Genomic DNA, 16,811 nt, shown 5'->3' with positions numbered 1-16,811 from the left:
ACACCGGGTTGCATGCTTTTTGTCTCATGCGTTAATATTGTACAGTATTATATGTATAATGTCATTATAGAATATTCTCTGGGTCAAGTTTATTCGTTACGCGCGTTACACTCTCTTTCCTTCTACAATAGCAATATTCATTACACTTTCGTACAATGAACAGTTCAGAGTAGGAAGGAAAAAAGAAGAGGAGTTTCTTGAATATATCGTTCTATTTTATCGAACAAATTTTAGAACGGGAAATGATTTAAGGACAACTTGGTTGTACAAATTCTTCTTATGAGCCGTTGGAGTGACATAAATTACACATTTTCGTTCCATGTATACTTTTATCTCTCTTCCGTACCTTTCTACAATCGTCCAGCCTAATTATTGAGTCGAGTATAGGCCTGTACGCCCGGTACTTACAATTTATCGGGAGGCTTATCCCAGAGTCTACCACATCTGCCTATACCTATATATATATATATACATATTATAGGGAGGTATATAATATACACACGTGTTTATATATAGGGAGAAAATTTGTGTATTTTACGAGGGGCTTCCGAGAGGAGCTGCAGCAGCAGCGAATCGATTTACCGATGTACCGCATCATTTTAAGTCCCTCGAAATCTTTACTCGAGTTTCCTTTCTCTCTCTCTCTCTCTCTCTCTCTCTCTCTCATTTTTCTTTTTTTTTTGCGTTTTATTTTTACTCTCTTCTCGTCTTTTAAATTTCGTTTATTTCGTTCCTCCTCTTATCTCTCTCTCTCCCGGGCTGACACCCTTCGACGCTGCTGCTTCGATCTACATATACTGTCCCGAGGCCCGTTCGGCAGGCACCGTTTCCGTCCAATTACCAGTACTTTAAAGTGACAAATTACCTACTCACAAGTCACGATGCTTGAGAGTAAGAAAAAAAAAAAAAACAAAACAATTTGAGATGGCAAATAATAAAGAGCCACGTTTTTTTACGGTTTCTTCTTACTTTCTTTTACTCTTTGTCCCACGCTTTTTGAAAGTACTTTCCAAAGGTTTTTTAAAAATTTTTTATTCTTGTGTTTTTTCACACCGTGCAAGCTTGAACCTAAAAAGATATTTTATTATTGTTGCCGAAAAAAAATTCGAGGTCGACAATTCGTATTCACGTCAGCAAACTGAATTGTTTGAAAAATGACTCTGCGAAAAGAATTTTGTTGCTGGTATAAATGACGGTTTTTTTTTTTATCGTAATTGTTGTTCGTTTTTTTCCTATACCTCGATTCGATCCGATTTGATCACCGTTACATTTTCGGATAGGACGTAACAAGCAATTTCTATTACAATAGAAGATATGTAGGCTGCAGATAAGCAATGAATAAATTCCTGCGAGCTGACGACGAATGACCGGGGGGTATAGGTGAGCCTGCATAAGCTTAGAAGCTTGAAACCTCGGATCTTGCGGCTTGGTCCGAGGCTCGAATTCGCACCATCATCATTACCGAAGCCCGCTGATGGCATGCCTCCGGTAGATTATACATACGTTATATTATACACGCCTAGCTTCCTTATGCGTGTAAGACACGCGTCTGTGTGCGTATTATGTTACAAGAGTCGGTTCATCGCGATTCCGTTGATGCGCAGCGTCCCAACCGCGGAATACAAGGGATTCGTCCTATACGCACGACGATATTACAGTCGAGGGGGAGGAGAGGAGAGGAGCTCAATAATGCGTTTCAAATCTTTCACATTCATCGAGCACAGTGCGCACGCATACTTACATATCCGCTCCTGCGACGTCCGAGATGGATAACGGTATCCTCGAACGTGGCGATAGCGCACCATATACATATTATACACGATATACGATACATGTATACATATATAATATATATATATACACTGTATGTTTGTGCAGGAATTCGTGCAGTGTGTTGGTATATTTGACATGGTAAAACGCCCAGCGCAGTCGGTCCTTTCATCTTCGACAGAGATTCATTCCTTCGTCTTAGCATGCGACCTTCTCGCTCGGGGTCGCGTGCAGGTAACGAGCCTATCTAGGAATTTGAATAATATCATGGCCGGTTACCGTTTTATTCAATTTTCCAAAAATATCTAACTTGCAACCGAAAGCGTGGAAGAAGAAAAAGACTTGCCGACCCGTGCAGAGTATACGATAATACCGCTCGTGCAGGGAAACTTTTTTATAAAAAATGAATCGTCAATTTGTCTCAATATTTTAGGTGCTTTAAAATAGTCATAAGCCGATCGATGCGACGAGTGCGTCAGATGGTACGACCAAGAAACGTTGAAATCTTATCGTACTCTGTCACCTGTTGATCCCATTATATTTTAACTAAATATTTTTAACTCCCGAGGCACTGCTTACTCGTCGGAGAAATCGGCCAAGAATCGATTCTCAGACGATAAGCCTTCGGGATCCCAGACAAAAACCTCTCTCTCTCTCGCTCTTTCTCAAAAACTAAAAAAATCTACCGACAGAATCAGAGAATTTTTAGAAACAATATGAAATTCTTAAAGAATTTTGATTTCACTCGTTAATAATAGGCACTATGTGTAAGTAGACCAAATAGTAACCGCAGTATAACAGGGAAAAATGGACCACGAATTACACCTATAAAATAGGAGTCCTGTCTTTATACGGTGAATTATTGCGGGTTTAAGCACCGACACAGCCTTAGATCACGCAGGAGGAAGTTCAGGTTGTTCGTCGGCGTGCGCCGGGAGTCATAGCCATGCGAATGGCTGCGGGTGAGGTAGGCATGTAAAACGTGAACGCCAGGCACATGTTTATGCTGTACGTACCCTAGTCGGGATATCGAAAGGGAAAGTGATCTATCTACGTGTTCTTGGAAACTGGGCAAAAAAATGTACAATGAATTACCGTGTAACTCGTGTTGTCTTATAACCAGGTACATACCCTGACTACCTGACGGTATGTTACTTACTCCGCAGACTGCCGAGACTCGACTCGAGGCGATAGACACTTTTTCTACAAGTTCCGATCTTGCTCTCAATTAACCTGCCTCGAATCAGTTCTTTATTTTCTTTTTAACTGGCGGTAATTTACCGATTGCCACCTTCTGTACGGGTATGTTATTGTACACAACGTTACATTGAAATTTTCAATCTCCATACTTGCAAATATTAACACATTCGTACAAAAAAAATTACGACTTTCGGTTTCGAATTTTTTTTTGCTCAGAATGAATTTATTATACAATTTTTATCACGAGATAAAAACCACGTTAGAATGACACGCGTACAATGTGTGTCATAGATGATAAATATTTCGCCGCTATAAAATTACGGTATCTATATGTGGTTGCTAGGAAGGCGGGTTACAACGATATAGGTGTAGGCACCAATTATTAGTCGATCGTAATTCACGACGTTTGACTACCAGAAAGATCACGAGAAACGATAGAGTTTTTCTAGTTGACTCCAGAGGCACAAGGTCCGACCGCCGGATCGGCGACCCTCCGGGGCATCTCGATTATCCTTATCGCGAGTATCTCGATTATATCGAAGGATCATAGGTGTACACGTACTTAAGGAGAGACCGTATTCGAATGAGAAATCGAGAACATTACGATTCTTGTAATTCTCGTACCGCCGCGTGCGCGCCTCTTCGACTCTCTCACGCGGTGATACAGCGAGGAAAAGGGAGGGTGACTAGAAAATTAATAATTTTTTTCGACATGTATCGCGTGTGTACTCACCTGACCGGCGGAGTTTCGCCAGGTGAACACAAACAATGACCGGTGGCGGTGCCTTGAACTCGACGGAGGTTCGGCGGGTGAAGAAGGAGGAAGAGGACCACGCATGTGCGCGCTCCCAAGAACGAGGAGGATATACGACGGGTATAATGACGACACCCACCTCGTCCGGTGCCGGTTGAACTTCTCCACCCGTAGTCCGGTCTCCGACGGACCTACTTCCGGTTTCGTTCCGCAGAGTTCATCGTGCAGACCGGAGTCTCGAAACGTCGGCGATGAACTTGCGAGAAAAGCTCTTCACTTTCACGATTTACGACCTAGTTTCATCGAAGGTACGATATGCGAAGTTGTACGATCGAGCACCGGAGCTGACGATTAAAATATTCTCACCCGCGGCAAATATTCATGGAGACGATTCGCAGGGCTTCCGCGTCTCGGAAATGCAACGTATCCATCGCGTGCGGACGTCTGATCCCAGATGACGATCTTATTACCCTGGATGGGCATGAGGCGAGTTACAGCTAGACCATTCTTCATTCTTCTATATTACCACGGTGGCTGGTGGTGCGATGCGGCATCCGTACACCGGTACGGAGAGGTGTAGGTGATCGTGGAAGTGCCGTCTCTCTTTCCTTCTCCGGTGGATATCAGGGATGAACTCACTGTTGCCGCAGAGACGATGATTCTCTCAGAATGCAGCGTTTGCCGCTTACCGAGTATAACTGCGCTTTACCTGCTAGGTCGTTACGTACCTACGTATGAGCGGCAGCTACGTGGTACACGCACACACACGCGTGAGAAAGACATTCAAAGCCAAACAAAGAAAATACTTGAAAAGAGCACCTTGTCACAGGAATATTACGGTTTAGGATGAAGTCGAGAGGATTATAGGCATAAGGTATGATATTACATACGAAGACAAGAGCGATTATTAACGCCAGGGAATAATTGTCCCTCCGGGGCAGCTCGGGTTTATCGAGTGAATCCGCCTCCGAACGTCTCCTCGTCTCTCCTCGAGCGACCCGTGTCGTAGACCAGTGAAGCTCGGAGGTGAAAACCCTGGGAATATCTCTCGATCCCGTAAAACAACAATACCATAATCAGAAAAGTGCCGTAAAAAGTGTAGCGGTGTGTGCGTCCTTCGTCGCGCACGAGTGCAGGGTCGCGTCTCTTCATCGTACAGCCTGGCGCGGAAAAGCGCGATGCCTTACGGCGGAAGCTGGAGAATTCGCGCACGATTTCCCGGTTTCGAGAAACCGTTGCTAATTACCCGATCAGCTCCATCGACCAGAGGATGGGAATCTACTCGTCGGGGCCTCTGCGTTAGAGCGAGGCGACTGTGCGACGGTCGAGTGGTCATCGTCGTCACGGGGGGAAAGCAGGGACATCCCCGGCTCGAGTCGGCCGGAAGACAATCATGGGAAGTGGACTATAAGGCCCCCATTGCAGCAGGGGGAAGGGGGTCTAAATGCGCGTCAAACGAAGGAGAGCCTCGGTGCTGTACGGTGCGACGACGAAAGGATGCGATTCGATGCGAAGACGGTGCTCTCGACGCCCCGCCGGGGAAACTTCGCCGGCACTCCTTATTCCGCGTCCGCACGGTTCATTCATACATTCAGTTTCACCGTGAGTTACGGATCGGCCGGGTGGTCGGTTTAGAGGTGCTCCTCGTTTTCCCTGCTCAGTGCGCGTCGGTTCTCAGCGTGGGCCGGTACTCGAGGTGCTTGCTGGTGTACTCGCGCGAGGCGGAGTCGTTGGTGCAATCCTGGATCAAATATGCAAGCTCTTGTTTCGGACCGCCCGTGACATGCCCGTCCAGCAGGAGACGGGCAGGCGTTGTCGAGGCGACTGCACCTGTCTTCTCTGTCGCGAGCTGAAGAGCTGCAAAATGAGCGGTTCGGGGCTCCAGGACCACGGGGATACCGCGAACTTCATCCTTCGTCGGGCGCCGCCGTTCGCCGACGCTGTTCTTCCCTCGAGGACGTGTCTCTGGCGTCAGAGCCAGGGCGAGGACCATGGGAAGATCGTTGCCGCCGGTCAGAGGGTCCAGGTCAGCGTTGGAGAGCCCGTTAGGAAACCGGAACCGCCGGTCAAGCCACCGCGGCGGGACGTCAACCCTGGTGGAAACGACGCCGAACACAGACACCGGACCGTCGTCTATTTTGGGGACACCAACAGGGCGCAGCAAAAGAAGGACACTGATCGCCTGCCACGGCCCGACTTCATTGCCGAGCTGAAGAAGGTTCAGCACGAGACAAACGACGCCGGCGACGAGGAACCGGCGATTAAATTGCTGACCGATTGCTTTTCTGCTCCACCGGACGATTCTCGCCCCGAGCTCAATGGGAATCCTGAGAAACGATCTTCCGAGGAGACCCCGGCTAACGGCCGTGAGAACCACTTTGCCAGGATACAGGTGAAGGCTGGGACCACTTTCGACGCACCGAACGAAATTGTCCTCAACCTCAGCCCCAGCAGGGCCGACGTTCTTCGCATCGAGGAGGACCAGAGCTCCCTTGAGGACTACTGGTCCCTGCCTGGAGACACGACCGGATTCAAGGCCGACTGGAGTTTCGTTCAGCAGTGGCGACTTAGAGGGTAATTTATTTTACGTGGGAGGGGGAACGTTTGGACTGGTGCAGGGAAGAACTGCGATCACCGGGGATAATGTGTTGTTCGAAGTACAACGTCACTCTCAATTTCCGTCTTCGTGGTGCGTGAACCTTGGAGGCTGGCCTCGAAATCGAAAGGAAAAGTGGTAATTTGGGATCTCAGCGTTCCGCACGCTGCGGTTACACTTGCCGAGTGTGTAAATACCTGCTGGATTTTCGTACGCACGCGGATCTCTCTTGTAATATTCCTTTCTCGGAGTCACGCATGCCCGCCAATGAAATACTACAAGACCTTGGTCTTATTTCCAGCTCGACGAGCCGAGGAAAAATTTAAAAATCAAATCACCTGTTTTTTACTTGCGTCATAACGATGTTCGAATCACGTTCACTCGAATTTGACTGCAGTTGAGCTGCAGGAGTTGCATGCAAGTGCAGTCCTACAATGGAGTTAAGCGTATACTGGCGCAACGAGTTTAAAGTTCCTTGATTCATCGCTTCCACGTGTGCAGGGAACATCCGTACCGTATCCGTATCGTATTCGTTGAATCTCTATAAACCGCTTGGGGTTCACAAATTCATATGTATGCAAGCAAAGGTGGATTTCAGCATCGGATGTCACAGTTCAATACCGTTTTCTCACCTCTTACGATCACCGTGGACGTCCACCTTACTGTGAATGCATGCGTCGTGCGCGATGACCACATTTCCACGACTCTAGGTTCTTCGTTGTAAAAGTATAAGTAACGCTCTGTTGGTTCGTGGAGTCGTCATTAGTTGAACGATAGATTAAAGCGTGTCTCCAACGGAATATCACGAACGCACTTTCACGCCTATATTTTCTTGACTATGTGACGAAAAAGAATCGTACGTTCTCGAGCTCGCGTTATATTCCGTTACTCCGCTGGTGCGTCTTCTATATCTAGTACCTGAGCCGTTTCACTGATCGTTAATAGAAAATTAGCCTGTAACCCTGTGAACACCTTCGCCAATTCTTTATTCTAGACCCGCTGGGGGCGGAGGCAGGGAATTTTACACTGCTCCCTACGCGAAGGAATCGCCAGACTCTCCTCAGCAAACGGGGACGCACAATATGGTCCACATGGTTGCCGAACGAGACACAGACAGCGTGGCACCGACGCCGACGCCCCATCATCCCCATCACTCCCAGCACCATCATCTCAGCCTGCATGAACTCCGCGGTCTTCAGGTAGGAGGGTGCAACTTTGCCATCGTGCATAACTCTGCAACCTTCCCAAAAACGTTTCGGCGATCTATTTTATTTTTTGTTCAATTACGATCAGCGGGGACCAGAATGCACGGGCAACAGTTCTTCGGATGAGAATCGGTCCTCTGGACATGCGAGCATGTCGGACACCGGAGGTCACACTAGCAGCAGTTCGCCCCCTCATCGTCACCACAGAGTTCACAGTCCACAAGCGTTGAAGGTTGTTCCAGAAGATGACCGTTTGTCAGCATCGGTAACCCAGCGTAACGCCAGGATGAGATCGGGACAAAATCGTAATCGGCACAGAGCTACTCCGGCAAAGGTGAATTAGAGATGAAAGAAAGACTGGTCAAATACTTGAAACGACAATCGGATGGTAGGGGCAATTTTAGCATTGAGTGTTTTTCTCTTCTTCTTTCACAGCTACAGGTGCCGTGGTCAGGATCCGGACTGGAGGACATAAAGCTGGCTATTCAGCAGCTGACGATGCGTTCTCACACCTCGACCTCGACGTACTCGTCGTTGAGCGGTTCCGAGAGTTCGGAGCCTGCGGTAAGACGGCTTATGCGTCACTCAAGCCTCGAGACGATCAACACCAACGTTACCAGTGCCGACGAATTCGTGTGGGTCGACTCGCACAACAGGCTTGTCGAGCTGCAGCAGCTTCCTTGGACCCATCACGACGTCCTCAGGGTCCTGCAGAACGGACGTACCAGGGAACACATGGAGCGTGTCTCCATGGAAACAATACCGCGATTATCGTACCTGCTTCAAAGGGCTCTCGTAAGAGTCGGCAGGGAGACTCAGAGGCTTGCCAAACCTCTCGGTCTTTGCAGCAAGCACGAAATTTACAGCGCCTTCAAAATTGTGCTTTGTCCAGCCTTGGCTGATTCTTGTACAAAGGTGAAAACCAGGAATTAATCCATTTTCATACCCATTCTGGTAACCTAGTTGATAATCAACAGAAAGGAGAAATTAGACTTGACTTCGAACTGTACGGCACATTTCTTAATATCTCAATGTTAAGATACAGACATGATGAAAGAATTACTTTTTTTTAAAGAAATTTAACAGTCAGCATTCTATACTGAAAGACAGCCACACACTAAATAAAGAATTGCGAGAAGTATCATCTAATCGCATTTCCAGAAGCATTTAATCGCTTTCCAATCGAAGCTGACTCTTTCTAGGCTTGCCTGCGAGCAGCAGCCATGTTCGCTGTGTCTGGGGACCAGCTGAAACAATCAAAAGGTTCGCGAGCAGGCCTGCAACTACCGGTCGGCCGTTTTATCAGATGGATGACAGACGTGAAATTAGGAAAAATGGTTCACGAGTACGCAGCTGTGTATTTGGCTGCTGGTGTGGAAAATCTTTTAGAAGAGATTTTGCTCCAGTGCATTCCGACGGAGCCTCACGCAACCTTGACCGCTACTATGCTGGAACACGCGATAGCGAACAACGGAGACTTGTGGGGGCTACTGCAGCCTTACGCGCACTTGAATGCGGGCCGAATCGCGTCTGGTAAAAATCCATTCTCGATTAACTGTAGCGAATATTCGTTAATGTTTGTCAATGTAACGATCGTTTCACGTTTAACCTGCCGCAGGCGCACTCGCGATGCCTCGATGGGCCAGCGTCAGTTCTCTCGGTTCAAACTCATCCTCACGCAGCGGGCGAGAGGCTGCCGGTTCCACCCTTGAACCTTCGCTGCTGACGACTTGCGTAGGCTCCATACCTGAGCTTACCGATCTAATATCCAAAGTAGCCCAGTCCGGGCGTTGCCCGGTCCCATTGACGCCCAGGGCCCTGAACGCGCTCTTTTACTACATGAGATGCTCTCAGGTTTGTACTGAAACGCAGCATCAGAAACGGTTGACATCATGACAAAAGTATAAGACACTGGATGAAAGCAGTGGAGAGGAAAGTCAATTGCGATAGCCGGAACAAACTAGCAACTAATCACGTGGTTCCACGTCTCTTTTTGTTTTATCCAGCTAGAGCACGGTGAGAGAGGTTCGGGTATCCAGGAACTCGCCTATGAGCGAGCGTACGTCGTTCTTCCACCGCTAGTCGAGTGGTTGAGGGTGGCTACAGCCCATGCCGAGCATCGGCACGGGAGTATTTTGGACGATGATGACATTGGCCAGGCAGCCAGGCTGCTTTTACCCGGTGTAGATTGTCCGGTTAGACAGATTTGGTACGTTCAAAGTCACATAGTAGGCAATTCCCAGCCTAATCGCCGACTTCTGCTGTATAAATTATTCTAGATAGTAACCGAAATTCGTTATTTCAGTTCGGAAGAAGTCACTCTCTGCTCAGGGCGGATAGACGATGCCGAATGCACGCGACGTCTGACGATGGAAATGGCCTTTAAAATGCTGACCAGTTCGCGACCGGAATTAATATCTCAAGCAATCCCTCTGCTCCCATCGACGAAACTGAATACAGTCAACGACAATGGTTATACCGCTCTGATGCTGGCCTGTATAAACGGCGACGAGTGCGCGGTTGTTGCATTGCTCGATGCCGGGGCCGATTTGAACGTCGAGAGTCCCGCTCCGTTGTCGAGCCAAGTCGCGGGAAGTCCAGCCAAAAACGTGCTGGTTTCAGGGGGGCCGAAAAATTCTCCATCTCCAAAAAATTTGGGAGGACAACTCTTCGCAGCCTCGACAAAAAGCGCCAACAATCTAAATATATCGAATTCGTCAGGCAGCACCGGCTCCAACGTCTGCTGTGTCCAGAACGGATTCAATGCAGAAACACAGCATTGGACCGCCCTCACGTACACAGCTTTGCTGGGTAATTGCACGATAGCAAGAATGTTGCTCGAAAGAGGCGCCGCTGTTGAAGGAGGTGCTAAACTGAGCGAGGATAAGTGCACTGTTACGCCTCTCCAAGTGGCTACTGCTGCCGGTAATCATGAAATGGTTGCACTGCTCCTTGCTCATGGCGCGCAACCGTTTTTATCCACTTTGATAAAGGATACATTCTGCTATTCTGGTTCGGCACAAAGAGGGTGTTACAGGTGATTAATTAGGTCTTGTTTTTGGAGAAAATTATTTTGCTACTCTGACAATTTCTCAATACTTAGAATAACCTTGATTCAATTATCACAGCGCCGTATCGGTGGCAGCGGCACATGGCCAGAGAGCCACACTGAATCAGCTGTTATTCCATCCGTTAACTACTTCTTCAAGACGTAGTGAGAAGGAAGTTTTATCCCTAGAAGAGATTCTTGCCGAAGGAAACGCCGGTGTTCAACAACACACGGCTGAAGGACAAGGAGAAAGAAATCGAGATGCGAATGGTCCCGCCTTTAGTAAATCCCAAATTAAGATGCTGCAGGAAGCCATGTATCATAGCGTCGAGAGTAATCACCTAGGTAAATTGACGTTTGTTTTTTGTTTGTTTTTTTTTTTTTTACTTTCCTTTCCAAGCTCAACGCTGAAAAATTCGGAACTCTATTTACAAACAATCATCCATTGCTCGACAGCTATAACGATGGATCTACGTAGTCTCGGAATAGGCTGGACCCTTCATTGCTGGATGCACACTTTATCTACTGCACACGAAATGCGACTGGAATCTGTTATAGACCAACTGCTTCAAGACTTTCTTCAAGTCTGCCCTGAAGATTATTCGACCCAATTTGGTCAGGAGTGTCTTCCACTTTTGTTTAACATTTTTAGGTACAGCAAGGTAATTGGTAACGTTGTTTCACCCGCGTTAATACTTACAACTGTGCAGAAATGTGCACAATTATCTATTGTTACTTATGATGTGACACGTTACAGAAAGAAGCAACGACTCTTCTACTAGCTGATATATTCAGCAGTTGCTTTGGATGGGAGCCGATTAAGCCGATAAGAGATACCACGTTGTCAAGCGGTTCTCGAATTGATCCGAAATTCGTGAATAACCCGGAGTTGAGCGACGTTCAGTTCAGAGTTGAAGGGAGAGTATTTTATGGGCATAAAATAGTCCTCGTCACTTCTTCGCCACGGTTTAGAAACATGCTCAGTTCAAAATTGTGCGAAGGGAATCCACCGATTGTGCAGATAAATGATATTCGGTATCATATCTTTCAGGTAGATTAAAAAAACAAACTCATAGAATTCCTTCCAATCCATTTATTTGTACAGGAACATATGATAAACTGCTTTATTCTTTTTTAGATGGTTATGGAATTTTTGTATCACGGGGGTTGCGCGACATTGGAAGTCAGTCAAAGTGACGTCTTGGAACTTATGGCTGCTGCGAATTTTTTCCAACTAGACGGCTTATTGAGATATTGCGAAGCTCAATGCTCCGCGATGATTAACCAAAACAATATAGTCTCCATGTACATTCACGCTAAGGTAATTGTTTGATGAGTTTTACTTACATAAACTTGCCATGTTCTTATTCCCGTTCATCTTGCAGGTTTACAATGCGGCTCAGTTATTGGAATACTGTCAAGGATTTTTACTGCAAAATTTGATGGCTCTTTTATCGTATGATGACTCTGTGAAACGACTTTTGTTCGCTAAAAAATTGCCGAATCACGACGTGCTTGCAGGTCTGCTGCTCACTCTGCAGGCGCGAATAAAAGCGAGAAAACCTCAACAGCCCACCAATCTTAACGCTTAGTTGCGCATTGAATGAATCATTCCACAATAGTTATGCCTTGAGCAAACTATAGAAGCCAGGCAACTCTTCAACTACACGATGGTTACGCATGTACTCCGGACCTTTGCCAAATATTTCAATCATTATCCAGTGTAGGTGTAAACAATGCCGTATCCTTGTAATGACTGAACTCTACGTACTCTCTGACCTTACACCATCCTTATCTCGAATTTTGAAGCTGATAAAATTGAAGCGCCACTTTACCGTCGCTAGGAAAATGGAACCGTCGACTGCATTGAATACATGACTGCTCCATTATTTATACTGATTAGAACTGTATATTTTTTTTTTTTTTTTTTATAACAATCAAATTTATTTATATACTTATGTATAAATTTATGTTGTAAAAACTTTTCTTGCCTTAGGTCGTAGTTTGTATTGTACTTCATTTACATATATAGGTTATAGGTTGTAGGAATCGTTTTGTGATACACGGCATTTGATATTCGGTGTTTACTTTTTTCCTGTTGAATTAAATTTTGTTTAATACTTTTGCCAGATTAATATGATACTGAAGATATAAATCATTCGACAAAAACTCGACATAAATAGATTGATCGATTTAGTTTTTTTGCTATCATTTTCCATGCCGTATATGAACTTTGTGTACAGATAAAGTATTTTGAAAACTTTGTTCACTGCAAAGCAAATATGTGAAATTAATATTTATAGTGTTAATTTTCTATTTCTTTTTTTCTCAAGTACTATCCTATATAGTATGGCATAAAAGATGTTCAATAATAAATACGTATTTAATATCACATATCGTTTTAATATTAGTAATAGAATAATTACATTTTCGTGATCCATATTTAAGAGTACAGATTAACATTTGACTAAAATCAGTAACATAGTGTTATAATTATGATAATAATTAGTTGTATATACAGCTGTGGTAAAAAATGGTAATGATAGTGCTTTAGGGATCTCTCAGGATGTGTGTGGAATGCCTACAATTATTATTTATTACAATAAGAATGGTTCAGGCTGTGATAAAATGGCTGTCTCAATCTGTAGAAAATTTCCAATCATAAATACCATGCCTTGAAAATAATGTTCGTTAAAAACGAAGTAATCCCCATTAGCATGGTATACGTTGGCTTTTAAATTTGCACTAGACAGATTTCATACAATTTGCACAAAATCGCATCATTATTTCATTAACATTTTTCTTATTTTTTGAGTAAACTAAACAAACGTAGAACACTGGTCTTTATTCTAATCTTCTACCGTAAGAGATATAATAGAACAGTGTATATTAGAATGCGTAGGAAAAAATTTTTTTTCTCGCCGGGACCAAACGAAAAACGTTCGTTTTTAACATAAAATGAAGCCCTGTGAAACAAGCTTACGTCTTCGTTGATAATTTTGTACGTGTTAATCCATTCAAATATATAAAACTCGCAAGAGCGACCACTCAGGCTTTCCTACAACGCCCTGCTTTCACAGCGCCACATTTTATGTTAAGCATAAACGCTTTTCGTTCGGGCCCTATGAAAAAAGTTTTTTTCACACAGTCTAGTGTGCATGCTTGGTTATCATACACAAATGCACAAGTTTATCGTATTATTGAAACTCATTTCCCGTTTATCATATTTTTATGATGAGTTACCTCTGTTTTTCTTTTCTTTTTTTAAGGAATATTGCAGTCGAACTAATTATCGAACTAATTTGTCAACGTGTCCTGTAAGAATGAAAATTAAGATTTTATGTACCTGTAAATTCTTTATGGACGTCCTATTACTTAGCCTGGGTGGAAATAACGCTGTAGGATATCAAATTGAATTGAAAAATAATAAGCTTACAAGGAAGAAAGTATACAGAAATTATAAACAGTTGAGGTATTTAAGTAGGTTTCTGAAAAAACAAGTCAGACAAATTACCTACCAATTGCAAAACCGACTAATACAATATCCGTTAGTGGATTTTATGTATCGGCAGATTGGCAATTTATTTTTGTAAAATTTAATTAGCGAACAGCTTTTAATGTGCAGGTAGTTCGGAAAGACCGTTGTCAATTCTTACAATGATAAACTAAAGTATATTAACGTATAATGAGAGGGGAGAAAATTGGCAATTCCACTCTATAAAAATTAGGCAACAACATATACAATTCAGTTTTAGTCTCTGATTTCGTGATTTGTATTCTATGAGTTATTGTGTACGCTAAGAGTTGTGACCTTGAATATCGACCTTAATATTCAATCAGGCAGAGAAAGAAGCCAATACAAATTATATAATTCTTTCAACAAAACTATAGAACGCAATTAAGTCTTAAATCTCTCCACTTATTGCATTTGTTTATTACAAAGCGATGAAATTGCATTAAAGAACTCCTATAAGACTACTACATCATATATTGTGATTATGCGAAAGCCCCTTATCAACAGATTGAGACAACCGTTTTGACCGATTATAACGCCTAAAAATATTTAAAACGCTAACTTAGTTCAGTGACTAGTATAATGGCTAGTATCACGGCCGCAACAACAGCGAGTATCAACAAGAAACAAACTTTTCGACGGAACTTTGACTGGTAACTACTAGCTTTAACCAATTCTTGAGCCCCCAATTCGACATTTCCGTGAACATTCTCTATGTTGTTCTCTATAGTATCTGAAAATATCAAACAAACCTGGCAGTATTATCGTTTCTTCAAAACAAAGTAGCAGTTAAAGCTACAAAATTTCACCTGAATTATCGCACGGTGATAAACAAAATGATAATTGAGTAACTCACCAATCGACTCTCCTTGCTGATGTACCAGCGCACCCAACTCACGCATTATTTGATTCACATCCAATATGTCTCCTTCGATTCTCCTAATTCTCTCCTCGCGCTCTAAAAGCAATCCTTGTTCAAATTCGAGCGATCTGGAAGCAGAAAAATCAAACGAATCTCAGTAGTATAAACTAATCATAACTTATAATATTGAAAGTCCGAAATCGATAAAAAATTAGAGAGACAAGGTTACCTCAGAGCGTCTCTTTGCTCAAAGTCTGCTTGGACTTGAACCAGAGTCTCTGTGTCCTGATTCCCATCTCCAGATTGATTTTCGGAATTACCGGATACTAGTAAATGCCTTTTCATTTTCTCTGCGGCAGCCTGTAAGCATAGAAGTACGTGGATAGATTAATGTGCTTCGAATGAGATTTTTTTTTTGATCCACTTCTTCTGTGACAGGTCATTAACTGTGGAAGGTTGAAGTACGCGAGACTTGGCTTCTTACAGCAAAAACATTGGACTTTCTATAAATGTGAATATGAATTGAGGGGTATACCATAATGTTTGTATTAAATTCAAACTGTTTCATTAATATTAACATCAATTATTTCCAATGCAAGGTATGCGATTACTACGATTTTCCTCCATCAAAAATATTCTTTGTGTTCAATGACATTGTAGCATTGTATTATTATTCATGTTTCAGAATCTGGAATAGCTGAAGTAAATTCGAGATTATCAATTGACCAACGTACTTTCTGCATCTCAGAATATCTCTGCAAGGCATCTTTGAAGTCGGTTGTTAATTTTTCAATCTGAAGTTTCTGCTCTTTGTCACCCCGCCTCATCAACACAGTAAGTCTTGTAATGTCCTTGCTTGTTTGAGTAACGACTTGATTGGTACTGAGCTGTGTCACGTGTCTGTAGAATAGAATATGTAATCCGTCAGTACTTGGTTAATCATCATGGCCAGAAAATGACCAAAGAAAAAGGCATCATAAATGGGAGAGCAATTCATTTATCTTACACTCTGTCGCGAAGACCCTGGGAATCCTTATTAGTACCGATGGTTTTGAAAGCTCGATCCAAGGTACGCCAGCTCGAATTTATTGTATAAATATTGGTCGTTATATTCTCGCTTAGGCTGTAAAGTTCAGTAGGACTAAAGCCTACATCCGGAACGTCGGAACGCTGATCGGTGGATCCGTAACCGCGAGAACTGTGCGCCATTCTGCAAAACTAGAATTTGTTCCATATTAGGAGAGGGTACGAGTCGTGATCGACGTTGGATAATTTGAAGCGGTTGAGAATTGATCGAGTGAATCACATTTCATAATCTAGGGGAAAAAGGAAATTGTGATTTCTTTGTGTTCTATCCAGGGTGACATGATAAAGACAAAGAGAATGGTGTGAGAAAATTTGGTCCTAATTCGTAGTTTTTTTTTCGTTTAATTATTTATTTTGTTTTGATTTTATTTCAAACAGTTACGGTCTAGCGTACCTGGTTTATTGTCAAGGTTTGTAAATTCCGTATCAATGACGACGAGGAGCACCGACTACTTGCGACATTTAAAAAAATTTTATTGTTGTAATCCAGCCTATTTTCTACGCGGAGTAACTGAGAATTATCGTGAAATGACAGTTGACCGAACGGTGGCTGACGTACCGCCCACGTGACAATAGTTAGATCGTCCTTTCACCGTGTAGCTAGTTGTACAGCTATACCAACGGCGTAGTGGATACTTGTGAATTTCGATAAACGGTTAATTTAGATGACAAAGGTACGCGGAGAGGATGAAAAAATTTCACAATGTTGCACAATGAATCTTTTATACCTGAAAAAATATGCCTGCAATGCGTATCGATGTTTTAATTTGAAAAA

At 43.6% G+C, this 16,811-nt stretch overlaps 2 protein-coding genes across 3 annotated transcripts in view; one reads left to right on the top strand and one right to left on the bottom strand.

The window, feature by feature from the left end:
• The window catches only part of LOC124221398 (ankyrin repeat and BTB/POZ domain-containing protein 2), a 29,085-nt gene extending 15,394 nt beyond the window's left edge, over nucleotides 1–13,691 (top strand). Inside the window, exons 1-13 of one of the 2 annotated variants that reach the window (XM_046631358.2) lie at nucleotides 5,376–6,298; nucleotides 7,315–7,519; nucleotides 7,614–7,859; nucleotides 7,961–8,440; nucleotides 8,728–9,058; nucleotides 9,144–9,379; nucleotides 9,532–9,734; nucleotides 9,831–10,562; nucleotides 10,654–10,919; nucleotides 11,031–11,236; nucleotides 11,332–11,625; nucleotides 11,713–11,895; nucleotides 11,960–13,691. In XM_046631358.2, the coding sequence (XP_046487314.1) occupies nucleotides 5,508–6,298; nucleotides 7,315–7,519; nucleotides 7,614–7,859; nucleotides 7,961–8,440; nucleotides 8,728–9,058; nucleotides 9,144–9,379; nucleotides 9,532–9,734; nucleotides 9,831–10,562; nucleotides 10,654–10,919; nucleotides 11,031–11,236; nucleotides 11,332–11,625; nucleotides 11,713–11,895; nucleotides 11,960–12,166 (4,380 nt within the window). In that variant the 5' untranslated portion in view covers nucleotides 5,376–5,507 and the 3' untranslated portion in view covers nucleotides 12,167–13,691. Of the gene's footprint in view, nucleotides 1–5,375; nucleotides 6,299–7,314; nucleotides 7,520–7,613; nucleotides 7,860–7,960; nucleotides 8,441–8,727; nucleotides 9,059–9,143; nucleotides 9,380–9,531; nucleotides 9,735–9,830; nucleotides 10,563–10,653; nucleotides 10,920–11,030; nucleotides 11,237–11,331; nucleotides 11,626–11,712; nucleotides 11,896–11,959 lie in introns of those variants that run through there. The other variant, XM_046631359.2, reaches the window with a different exon arrangement.
• On the bottom strand, nucleotides 12,957–16,610 carry Syx13 (syntaxin 13). The gene is made up of 6 exons (XM_046631376.2): nucleotides 16,431–16,610; nucleotides 15,957–16,168; nucleotides 15,685–15,850; nucleotides 15,180–15,310; nucleotides 14,945–15,078; nucleotides 12,957–14,821 (listed from the first exon to the last, which is right to left on the bottom strand). The coding sequence occupies exons 2-6, from the start codon at nucleotides 16,157–16,159 to the stop codon at nucleotides 14,646–14,648; spliced, it is 810 nt and encodes a 269-aa protein (XP_046487332.1). The 5' UTR covers nucleotides 16,160–16,168; nucleotides 16,431–16,610; the 3' UTR covers nucleotides 12,957–14,645.
• Nucleotides 16,611–16,811: the final 201 nt, after the last annotated feature.

Source organism: Neodiprion pinetum, chromosome 6, assembly GCF_021155775.2.
Source record: "Neodiprion pinetum isolate iyNeoPine1 chromosome 6, iyNeoPine1.2, whole genome shotgun sequence".
Classification (NCBI taxonomy): Eukaryota; Metazoa; Arthropoda; class Insecta; order Hymenoptera; family Diprionidae; genus Neodiprion; species Neodiprion pinetum.
Note: the sequence above shows the minus strand (reverse complement) of the source record. Positions and strands in the feature narration are given on the sequence as shown.

Bases quoted from the DNA above. Each gene is read 5' to 3' on its own strand.
- Syx13 (XM_046631376.2), bottom strand. From the start codon at position 16,159: ATGGCGCACAGTTCTCGCGGTTACGGATCCACCGATCAGCGTTCCGAC. The intron at 15,851-15,956 runs GTAAGATAAATG...TCTATTCTACAG, and splicing joins CAGGGTCTTCGCGACAGAGT to ACACGTGACACAGCTCAGTA. The intron at 15,079-15,179 runs GTAACCTTGTCT...TTCTGCTTCCAG, and splicing joins GAGCAAAGAGACGCTCTGAG to ATCGCTCGAATTTGAACAAG.